General features: G+C 45.6%; 1 protein-coding gene across 13 annotated transcripts in view; it reads left to right on the plus strand.

Annotated features, from left to right (window-relative positions):
- Positions 1-1096: 1096 nt before the first annotated feature.
- Positions 1097-12823, plus strand: part of MYO5A (myosin VA) — a 175157-nt gene continuing 163430 nt past the window's right edge. For all 13 annotated transcript variants that reach the window (XM_040413944.1, XM_040413948.1, XM_040413949.1 and 10 more), the window contains exon 1: positions 1097-1403. In XM_040413944.1, the coding sequence (XP_040269878.1) occupies positions 1377-1403 (27 nt within the window). In that variant the 5' untranslated portion in view covers positions 1097-1376. The remainder of the gene's footprint in view (positions 1404-12823) is intronic.

The raw sequence follows: 12823 nt of genomic DNA on the forward strand, positions 1-12823 counted from the left end.
TTATAATCTTTATAATTCATTATGGTTTTCCAATTTGTCCATAACATTTTTGGCTTTATGTGATTTTGGAATAAGTTGTGCATAAAAAAAAAATGAAAATTCTGGTTGGCAACCCTGCTATGTAGCTGTACTCCAAGGCTACGTCTACATGACGACATTTGTTGCGTGACAATTTTTATAATGGCAGTCTATGGTGTCGCACTGCATTCGAGATGGATTTTTCTGCGACTGTTGCGTCGCAGTATGTTGCAGTGCGACACCATAGACTGCCATTATAAAAATTGTCGCGCGACATTAGTGCAACAAAATGTTGCAGTGTAGTGGTGCCCTATCTGTCGCGCGACTTATTGTCGTCGTGTAGACTTAGGCTAGGGCTACCGCGCGACATGTATGTCGCATCAAGGTCGTGCGATATTGTTTGCAACGGTAGTCAATGGTGTCGCACTGCGACATACTGCGACAGTCGCACAAAAATCCAACTTGGATTGATTTTTGCAACGGTCGTCTCGCAGTGCGACACCATTGACTACCATTATAAAAACTGTCGCCGTGTAGCCCTAGCCTTAGGATACAGCTACACAACGACATTTGTCTTAGCAATGCCGTGTCATGTTTTTTGTAATGATAGTCAATAGTGTCGCACTGTGACTGGGATACGACAGTCGCACAAAAATAAGTTGTCGCAGTGTAACTGTACCCTGGTCGCAGCCAGGATCCCTGAGTAGCCGTGATCCCATAGAAATGAATGGGATTGCTGCAGCGGTTGTAAGAAATCCAGCCGCAGACAAGTCATGCATATTGTTTGTCACCTGACTTTCCTGCGATCCACGTCAGGCTGAGTTCACACTTCAGGTATTCGGTCCGTTATTTCCACCAGTTATGGTGAAGCCTCCACAGAGAGAAGTGGAATGGAGAGAAATGCCCCTGTTCTGTGTTTAGAGTCGCTGACCAAATCACTGAAGTGTGAACTTGGCCTCAATCTCTGATATTGTGGACTCTCTCGTCCGGGACAGGAGGGGTTAAAAAGCATTCCCTTCCCAGGCCTGATGTTTGACGCGCTCTCTGTCGCCCCCTGCGGGCCGCAGCACGGGATGATCTGTGACAGGCGGCTGCAGCCGATGGGAGGCAGAGTCAGCCCAGCAGGCAAGGAAAGAATCACAGCTTCTCCAGCCATCACTGATACCCACAATGCACAGAGACGGACACCAAAATAGAAATCTGGCTAGCAGGTAACATGGCTGCGCTGGTCGCCACCTTCCACTGAGGACCTCGCCCGGACTGCGGCTGGGGAGCGAGCAGAAGGCAGGAGGCGCCGCTCACCTCACCTGCGGAGCGCGGGATCTGAGGCGGGGACCGGGGCACTGCCGAGCAGCAGCATGGCAGCCCTGGAGCTCTACACAAAGGTAAGTGAATGAACCCCCCTCCCCCTGGCCATTGTGCGGCACCGCATCCATGGTCTACACCCAGATCATGCCTGGTGCATACATGGAATACATGTTACTGGGCCATGAAGGTATAATACATGGCTGGGATGGGTTCTGATTGGACCAGCTCTGTATACCTCTTACGCCTGGATGGGATCTGCGTGTATTTGGCATGTCTGGGGCTAGATATGTGTCTGCTGACAGTACAGATGCTGCATATTTAGGGATCTCGAAGCCTCTGATGGGGGGGCAGATGTTCTCGGGTCTTTGGGGCGGAGGCTGATGTGACACCGGGCGACCGGTTTGCTGGTTTGTCCTTGACATCTCCTTCTGGTCAGTAATTCCACAGTCTTTGTGCTGGGATATGTCATGTCGGCTGTTGGCGGAGGGATGAAAGCAGATTATTCCTCTGGAATATGCATCATCTGCAGCTGATGTCTGACCTGGTGAAATGTACCGTGTGTGAACAGAGCACTGGATCCAAGAGAGAAGATACCACCCAATGTGATGCGGCCATAGAACGGTTAGGCCTCAGTCACAGAGTCCCTGGATTCTTTGAAAAAAATTATAATTTTAAGCTAAAAAGCTGATCTGTCATCTGGTTCGGACATGCGCCTATAGCTGGGTAGAACATTAGGTGGTACGGAGGTTGAGTAGATACAAGAACCGACTAGTGATGCCAAATACTTGGGTGGCCTTCTTACAGACTTTGCATTGGGGGCCAGGAGCTCCAGTCTTTGCCATATCCCGTAGGAGAAATGAAATTGGTCTTCTTCCTTGGGAAGGTGCCGTCTATTACATTCCACGAGCCATTGGAAATAGAAGGGCAATGAATGATGGGCTAGATAAACCTCAGGCCTTGTTCAGTGAATCATGGACTCGTTGACTTTTGATGTTTGTTCACACATCAGTGGTTTTCCAGTCACCATGGGTCATGGAGACATGCACTACATCGGTCTATCACGTGGACCTGTGTTTGGTTGGTCTGTTTTTCACAGACCACTGGTGGGAGATGCTCCGGAATTTCATTTTCAGCCTAGCAGTGTCCGTGGAATAAGGAGGACAAAAAAAGAACATCAATTGGACACAGAAGTATGAAGGAGGCCTCACCGTTTGAGGGTCACACACATCTAGTGGCCTTCATACTCTCTGTAGTCCTCCCAATATAAGCATGTCTTGAGGTGTCTGACAGTCCTTCCCTACTCTTACCACCACAGCGGCAACATAATTCCGCTACAGTTCTTCTTTTCTAGGCGCCAACATTGTACAATGAAAATGAAGGTGCACGTATAAGATTGTCTGCTGACATCTGTCTAGCCTTCATCTGAAATCATAACCATGTTTTTTCATCAGTTGTATTTGAAAGGCCTACGTCTTGTCACCTGTGGTTAACTTTTTATATAAGTTTTCATTGCTTTTAGTTATGAAAGTTGATGGAGTGTTTGGAATGGATCCATCTAAAGGAAGACAAAAATAAATAAAATTAAATGCAGATTCTTTTGATGGTCTTGTCGTTGAACAGCAGTTGGACACATCTGTATATTTACTGTGTACATACAGTATATAGTTGTCTCTATTTTACAAATTACAGCCTTATCTTTCTTTTTTGCAGCATTTGTACTGTATCTTTTTTTTTTTTTTTTTGGACAAAACAAATAGTCATCTCTGATGACTACTGAAATGTGATGCGTACATCGCCCTACATCAGTGATGGCTAACCTTTGCAGACCGAGTGCCCAAACAGTCCAATATATGGCAGCATGATGGCTCAGTGGTTCGCACTGGTGCCTTGCAGCGCTGGGGTCCTAGGTTTGAATAGGACAAAGGACAACATCTGCATGGAGTTTGTATGTTCTCCCCGTGTCTGCGTGGGTTTCCTCCGGTTTCCTCCCACACTCCAAAGACATACTGATAGGGAACTTAGATTGTGAGCCCCATTGGGGACAGAGTGATGATCATGTCTGTAAACGCGCTGTGGAATATGTCAGCGCTATATAAGTGCATAAAATAAAAATAAATAAATCTAGTATATCTTCCATGTACTTTATCATTAGCTATAATAGCCGCCTACAGTCAATGCGCCGCCTGTGCTGTCCATAGTGCGCCCTGCACTGATGAATGGAAGGAACAGTCTAAGGCCTCTTTCACACGGGCGAGATTTCCGCACCTCACGCATTGCACCCGCACCGAATCCGGACCCATTCATTATAGGCTTTGCACATGAGCAGTGATTTTCACGCATCACTTGTGCGTTGCATGAAAATCGCAGCATGCTCTATTTTGTGCGTTTTTCACGCAACGCAGGCCCTATAAGAGTGAATGGGGCTGCGTGAAAATCACAAGCAAGTGCGGATGCGGTGCGATTTTCACGCACGGTTGCTAGGAGACGATCGGGATGGGGACCCGCTCATTATTATTTTCCCTTATAGCATGGTTATAAGTAGGGTTGTCCCGATACCACTTTTTTAGGACCGAGTACAAGTACCGATACTTTTTTTCAAGTAGTCACCGATACCGAATACGATACTTTTTTTAAATGTCATGTGACCGTTTTGGGGGATCTGTGGATCTGTGGATGACGCACTGTCATGTGGGGGATCTGTGGATGGCACTGTTATGGGGGATCTGTGGATGGCACTGTTATGGGGGATCTGTGGATGGCACTGTTATGGGGGATCTGTGGATGGCACTGTTATGGGGGATCTGTGGATGGCACTGTTATGGGGGATCTGTGGATGGCACTGTTATGGGGGATCTGTGGATGGCACTGTTATGGGGATCTGTGGATGGCGCTGTTATGGGGGATCTGTGGATGGTGCTGTTATGGGGGATCTGTGGATGGCACTGTTATGGGGATCTGTGGATGGTACTGCTATGGGGTGGGATATCTGTGGATGGCATTGTTATGGGGTGGGGGGATCTGAGGATGGCATTGTTATGGGCTGGGGGGATCTGAGGATGGCATTGTTATTTGGTGGGGGATCTGTGGATGGTGCTGTTATAGGGGATCTGTGGATGGAACTGTTATGGGGAGGATCTGTGGATGACACTGCTATATGTCATCCACAGATCCCCCTCATAACAGTGTCCCCCAATACACCGGGCCCCGCCGCTCACCGAAGTATTTATAAACGTGAATCCTTATCCTGTTATTAAGTTGAACTAACGCTGCGCTCTCCCATGTTCCCCTGTATCCCCACAGCACTTACTTAAGCTTCCATAGCAGGCAGAGCGGACGGCACCAGTAACGTCACTCACGCGCGACGTCAGTGGGCGGAGCAGGCGCTCTACGTCAGTGAGTGACGTTACTGGTGCCGTCCGCTCTGCCTGCTATGGAAGCTTAAGTAAGTGCTGTGGGGATACAGGGGGGACATGGGAACATGGGAGAGGGCAGCGTTAGTAAACAGGATAAGGATTCACGTTTATAAATACTTTGGTGAGCGGCGGGGCCCGGTGTAAGAGTACAGTGACTGCACCGGGCCCCGCCCATAGTTACGCCCATAGTATTCTATTTATGTATCGGGGCGGGGTATCGGCGGCTGAGTACCGCCGAGAAAACTCGGAATCGGTCCCGATACCGATACTAGTATCGGTATCGGGACAACCCTAGTTATAAGGGAAAAAAATAACATTCTTAATACAGAATACTTAGTAAGATAGGGCTGGAGGGGTTAAAAATAATAATTTAACTCGCCTCATCCACTTCGCGCAGCCCGGCTTCTCTTCTCTTCTCTTCTTCTTTGAGGAAAAGGACCTGTGGTGACGTCACTGCGCTCATCACATGGTCCATCACATGATCCATTGCCATGGTGATGGACCATGTGATGAGCGCAGTGATGTCACCACAGGTCCTTTCCCTCCTGAACAGCAAAGAAGAAGACAGAAGAGAAGCCGGGCTGCGCGAACAAGTGGATGAGGCGAGTTAAATTATTATTTTTAACCCCTCCAGCCCTATCTTACTAAGTATTCTGTATTAAGAATGCTATTATTTTCCCTTATAACCATGTTATAAGGGAAAGTAATAGAATCTACACAACACCTAACCCAAACCCAAACTTCTGTAAAGAAGTTCGGGTTTGGGTACCAAACATGCCGATTTTTCTCACGCGCGTGCAAAACGCATTAAAATGTTTTGCAATTGCGCATTTTCCCGCGACGCACCCGCATCTTATCCGGCCCAAATCCATGACGCCCATGTGAAAGAGGCCTAAGGCATATTGGTACACCATAGACTTTTTCCAGGGTGTGGGTGCCAACAGAGTGTCGCCATGCCATAGGTTAACCACCACTGTCCTAGACTGTATTTCAGCCACATCAGCTGGAGCCCCTGTGGTTATCATAACCTAATGTAGATGATCATAGAACCCTATAGGGAAATAAGTTCAATTCAGGTGAAGGATACATACACAATTTAAAGGGGTTGTGAAATAATGGAGGTTTTTTGGTACCCACCCTCCTTGGCCAGACGTGTAAAGGAAAGATTACTTACCTGCTTCCCAATGCAGCCTCCCCTCCCCTCCTCCAGGCCTGCAATGCTCCACTGGGCTCCCTTGCTGTAAACCTCCAGTTTGACATCGCCACGGCCAATCACTGGCAGCAGCGGTGACCGGCTCCCCTTACGTCATGATAAATGGTCTCATGACGCAAGGGGATCCGCGTCTATGTCAATGCAGATGTTCACACCGAGGGAGAAGATGGAGCAGGTCTGGTAAAGTGTGTCCGATTCTTGCACAACCCCTTTGAAATTGAAGACCACGACCCCCTATGTTGACCAGACACAGCGTCGTAGTTATAGTGGTGCTGTCCGTGATAATACAGCTTGTTGGGATTCACGTGAATGGGATAAAGCTGTAGGAAGTGGTAATACCAGGAACTCCAAGGGCAGGCTGTGAATTTTGATGTCCTGGATAACTATTTTGAAGAAAATTGCACAAAAGTTGAAAAAAATGGCTGTGCTGTCTTACAGAAAAGTACCTTCTAGTCCGTAGGTTGTGTATGGAGTATTGGAGCTCAGCCCCCATGAAGTGAATGAGTCTGACCTGCAATACCTTACACCAACTGTCGACAGATGTGGCACTGTTTCTGGAAGAAAGCAGCACGCTGATGAAGTACGACCCCTGTACAGTGTTGTGTCTGTATCCTTCACCTTTTGATTCTGAAGGTCAGTTGGTTTTATGGGTGAATTAAAGGTAGACCAGCTGTGAGACATCTTGTACTCTGCCCTGCTCTATAATAATTGTCCCACCACATCACAGCTTGGCAGAATTTGCCCTCAGCTGGCTTTTAGTCTAATTTAAAGGGGTTGTCCAGTCCCTGGGGCTCCCTGCTGAACAGGACATTCACCCGTTTGAATGAAGTGGTGGTCATACCTGCTGCCGCTCCATTCAGCACCCCTGACGTAGCGCTCCGTGCTCTACACTGCTTCCTCTGTTGGGATCGGCGATCACACGATCTCTGGGTGTTCTTGGGCAAAATGGAACTGCTCATTCTGAGAAAACCCAGATCGGCTCTGCATGTGTAAAATGCCCCCACAGTGGGGCTGTTTTCCCCTACAGTAGGGGCTCCTTCAGGGGTAAATATCCCCCAGAGGTCTTTTAATGACTTCTTGGAGGACATATTATGTGCCAACAGTATATTCTATATTTTGGTAGCCCTGCTAGTGGAAAAGTTAGGGCTGTTAAACTGCCGTGTGCGCTAAATCACAAAAAACGTGTCTGGTCATTAATCGGTCAAAATGCAACAAATTTATCTTCGTGGCTGAGGCTGGATAATGAATCTGGTCTATGCCACCTGTTTGTTGGTATTCCAGTAAGATTACGTTATCCCATATCCACAGGATAGGATCATAGGGGATAACAATTAGATCGGTGGGGGTCCTACCACTGGGACCCTCTACGACCACAAGAACAGGGGCCCCATACCCCCTGCAGCCCCCCTGAAATGAACGTGGATAGGGGATACCGCAACTTCAAACAACCAGAATACCCCTTTAATTCCTACAAATTACACCAGCAGTATTTTGGTCGACATTTCGCATCAGTATTTCTAAACCAAAACGGTGAAAGGGTCCAGGACAAATACGGGGTACAAATCTTATACGTTCTCATTCTTGTGAACGAAATACTGACAAAATATTAAACTTGTGAAAGTGGCCGTTATCGTCGTATAACACATAAATCAATGTAATGTGTGTGGCCAGCTTTAGGGCATTTTCACGCTTGGCAGCTTTGTTTCTGAGATCTTTTCTATACTTCTGTATGGGGGGGGTTTCTCCGACATTTTTGCGTCCATATTTCAATCCACAAATAATGGTTCTGTAAAGTAGGCCCCTTCCGTGTACAGTCTGTATTTTTCTCACATTAAAGACTCGTGCACACGACTGTTGGATGTATTTCAGTCCACAAATTGCACATCAACAAAACACGGACACCAGTCGCGTGCATTCCGCATTTTACAGAACGGCCAGCCCCTAATAGAACAGTCCTATCCTTGTCCGTAATTCGGACAGTAATAGGACATGTTCTATTTTTTGGTGGAACGGCCATGTGGACATACAGACAAGGAATACATGGAACCGACATGAAAAAAAAAAATACATTTGTGTGCATGAGCCCTAATAGAACTATTCTCACAATATGAACTGGACTAGAACAGGTTATATGATGTGCGGAACAGTCACATGGATCCACTAAAATATGGATGTGTGCATGGCCCTATAGAAATAATTGGGTCAGTGTGGATAGCAGAAGGATGAAAATACGGAGGTGCTCTAATAGTGCAAGGATGGAATCGCATATGGCGGCTTCCTGCAGAAAAAAATTCCTTCCCTTTTAGGGCTTATGCACGTGACCGTATGGCCGTGGTGTCCATATTACGGTCTGCAATATACAGGCACCGTCCGTGTGCACTCTGTGCTGCAGATTGACTTGAATGTGTCCGAAGATAGGACTTCACCTATTTTTTTGCAGAGAGGAAGAACTACAAAGCGCTTCAGGGTCCGTGCCTCAGCAATGCAAAAAGATAGAACAAGTCCTTTTTTTTTGGCCGTATCTTGTGTATAGCGTACTCATTCAAGTCATTGGGTCTGCACTGCAATACGGAGATCACACGACCGCAGCGTAATGCAGTACCAGCAAAGGGTATGATACATTTCCCTTATTTAAAAAAAAAAAAAAAAAATTATTATTTTTTTGGGAATTTTACCCTTCGCAGAATCGCAGTGCACGGGTGAGATGTGCAGCAAAACCCATAACAAAAAACGCAAGTAACACATGCATTCTGTTTTTCACACAAGCCCAATATAGAACATGCTGTGATTTTTCCTGAACGCAGAGATGATGCGTGAAAAAAAGATTCAGCCTGGATGCTATGCTTTCACTACGCACATTGCATATGGACGCAAAACTCGTGTGAAAAAGTCCCAAGGATATGTTCACGACTGATTTAGAAAATCCGCCTACAACATTTTTTTTGTGTAGTTTTTCTTTTAACCAATGGGCTTGTGGTTTTTGACGTGGATCCGCACAAAAAAACACACAAAAAACGTGTGGACATGTTCAGTGTTATTATTATTATTATTATTATTATATTTTTTATTTTTAAACTTCCCTTTCATTTCAATGGGAGATTCCAGTGGATTCCACCCAAAGATGGGGCACGCCGCTTCTCTTTTCCACGTAGAAATAAAAACAAGTGCTGCTTCCCACTGAAATGAACAGGAGGCTGATTTGTAGTGTTTTTTGGGGGCTGATTTTAAGTTGGAAACGCACCAAAGTCAGTGCCAAAAAACTCAGGGGGGCATTTACTAAAACTGCTTTTTACACCGGTTTTAGTCCCCCCCGCACTGCAGTAGTCTATGGCTAATTTATGACGAAGCGCATATATATATACCTTTTCACCTACTTCCAGGCAGAAGAGTAATAAACATCCCCGCTCGGCTCTAGCTTGTTGGGTCATTCTTCATTTCAGACTCTCATTTACGGTCCATTCACACGTCCGTAAGTGTTTTGCGGATCCGCAAAACATGGACACCTGCAATGTGCGGACCGCACATCACACACACTATAATAGAAAATGCCTTTTCTGGTACGCAATTGCGGACAAGAATAGGACATGTTGTTCTATTTTTTTTCAGGAACAGAATTGCGCATCCCGAAAATGCGTATTCGCATCCGTTCCAGCCCCATTGAAAGTGAATGGGTCCGCAAATTGCAGCACGAATGCAGACCCAAATTACGGACGTGTGAATGGACCCTTATGTTGGTGAGCAGGCCCTCCTCTTCTTCAGCTTCTCGTACATAATTATTCATATGTTGGGTCACTGAGTCATTTCTAGAAATAACTTTCAGAAAGTGACTTCACGTCGGGGCCATATCCCCATATTTAACTGAAGTGAATACGCAATTTATGATTTGGATGGTATGAGGTAAGAGCCGCAGAAGAGGAATAGCCACAGGTCCTTGAATGATTTTCTTCCAAAGATCTGAATTGTAGTTACTTCTCTTCTAATTTCCCAACCACGATATTTTATGAAGACGTCCTTCAGAGCGTGTTCAGTTGTTTATTTTTAGTTTCTGTTATCATTTCTGTATTGCTGATCTATAAAGGGATATTTCGGTATATAAAGGTATCCCCTTTCCACAGGATAGAGGGTTAACTGTTACAACGGTGGGGGTGCCACCTTTGGGACCCACAAAGATTACAAGCCGGCAGTTTCATTCTGGACATTTGGCAGTTTCATTCTGGACATTTGGCAGTTTCATTCTGGACATTTGGCAGTTTCATTCTGGACATTTTTAGGATATCAGATGTAGACCTCCTGCACACGGACGTTTTTTTTTTCCCGTTTACTGGCCTTTTTTTGCGTTCCGTATACGGAACCATTCATTTCAATGGTTCCGCAAAAAAAACGGAATGTACTCCGTATGCATTCCGTTTCCGTATTTCCGTTTTTCCGTTCCGTTTTAACATAGAACATGTCCTATTATTGCCCGCAAATCACAGTCCGTGGCTCCATTCAAGTCAATGGGTCCGCAAAAAAAACGGAACACATACGGAAATGCATCCGTATGTCTTCCGTTTCCGTTCCGTTTTTTGCTGAACCATCTATTGAAAATGTTATGCCCAGCCCAATTTTATCTATGTAATTACTGTATACTGTATATGCCCTACGGAAAAACGGAACGGAAAAACGGAACAGAAACGGAAACACAACGGAAACAAAAAACGGAACAACGGATCCGTGAAAAACGGATCGCAAAACACTGAAAAAGCCATACGGTCGTGTGCAATAGGCCGTATGCTGTATATTTGTGAAAGACACCCCCCCCCCCCCCCCCAAAAAAAAAAACAACCACTGTAAAATTTTTAAATGAGCCTTCAATGACCCTTACAACATCTGTAACATGGTGCACAGCTGTCCGTAAGGTGCCATTCCTAGAAAGACTATACAGTGTGAGTGATCCGGTGAAATGTTACCAGCTTTTATTGGAATACAGGAAGTGTCTTCTGTAATTTCTGAGTTTGTGTTCTACCCCTAACATCTAGAGAGCTCCTTACAGAACAAGTGGTTTCACCGCCTCCTGTCCAGATGTTTTCTGGTCCTGGGCACTTCGGGACATAACTACAGCCCTTGTCCTTACATTGACACTGCGTGCAGGAATATGAATTGTCTCTTTACTCATTTGCCAGTGCAGAAGTAGCAAAAGTGTGCAACACGTCCTTCATCAGAAGAGGACTGTACAGTGGCATGCTTTGTACTGGAGGAAGCATCTGCTCCCTGGAAAATTAGCATTAGGCCAGTTTATGGCATTTGCTAGTGGAGACATCTGTATTTGTGGCAGTGCCAATAACCTCCCTTCAGCATTGGTTGGAAGGGTTAATTGACGGACAGATCTGTTGCACAAATTTCTGCTACCGTTCTATTTGTCTGAATGGGAATTGCAGAGACCCATGTTCTTGCTGATGATTGGAATTGATTTTCAGTTGCAGACATTTTTGCAAAAAATCTGACACCTGATTATCTGTGATCCACCACATTTCAGTAGTCGTCTGTATTGAACAAGGTGGTTGTTGAAAAAATTCACCCATGAACAACACTTATCCTCTGTCCACAGGATAGATTGGTGTCTGATCGGTGGGGGTCCGAAGGATGGGACCTCTACTGATCATTAGAACTGATCAATTATCTTCTGCAGTCCCTGTGTTGGATGCATTGGCAATGCATGACCACTACTCCTTACAAATGGGGAACACAGGACCCCTGTTCTTATGATTGGGGGGGGGGGGGAAGCTTGGTTCAGGGTGGTCTTTGTGCAAATCCTTATAGAGAGAGAAAATGCCTTATTCACATGTCAGTGATTTGGAACGTGATTTCCATCAGTGATTTTGGCTCAAAATCACTGATGGAAATCACTGACTGTGTGAATAAGGAATGAGGGTTGACTACTTTTTTTATTTATTTATTTATTTTTCTTGGCAAACTTCCACCCCCATCTGGCCAGACCTGCAAATGGCAGCATAGCGTGCTTCTGGGTCCTGGCTCCTTTGCTCCTCTACTGCCTCGCTTCGGTCCTCCAGTGTGAACATCAGCTTTGTTGCTGCTGCAGCCAACGATTGGCCGTAGTGGTGACTGGCCTTGCATCTCGTGACCAATTGACATAATGCAGAAGATGCAGGTCCACTGGCTGTAGCAGCGTCTAAAGGGTGTTGACAGTGGGGGACCCGGGCGAGACAGCCCAAGCTAGGGAGCAAAGGAGCAGGTAAGTATGTTTCCCTTTGCCGGTCTGACCAGGAAAGGCAGAGGGGGGTTTCTACTAAAACCCAAAGAGTGGCCAACCGCTTTACACCCTATTGCACAAAACTTTTGTTCCATAAAGGTATTGAATGTAGCTGAGAAACTGATCATGTATAATGATGGCCATTCATTCGTTTATTAAGTATATTGATTTGATTTGAAAATCCTGTTGACCCTGTGACTATATAGTCAGATGTTTGAAGGTATGGAAAAGTGATATAAATTTATCAGATATGTCCCGAAAGGACACTTGGCATGTATTTTCCTCCCATACATGCCCCTAAGCGAAGGTTAGCATTTTCAAGTGTGGTTTGAAGGACATGCTAGCAGTGAACCTTGTGGAGATCCAGGAAGCACAGCTTTTGGTTATATTTTTTTTATCATAACGCTATCTGGTGATCCTTCAGTATCAAAGGCATAATATTTTTGTACATAAGCATTGTTTGTGGCCACAAATGTTGAATGGCTTCCCCTTTAGGGTAGTTTCTTTTCAGAAACGACTCCTATTTCATGACTAATAGACCTTGAAATGTGAGAATTGTAACGTTTGTTTCTTGCTCAGAATGTGTGCTCTCTGCATAATTCCTATGTGCATACTGTATTT

The sequence above is a fragment of the Bufo bufo genome, chromosome 1 (assembly GCF_905171765.1).
Source record: "Bufo bufo chromosome 1, aBufBuf1.1, whole genome shotgun sequence".
NCBI lineage: Eukaryota > Metazoa > Chordata > Amphibia > Anura > Bufonidae > Bufo > Bufo bufo.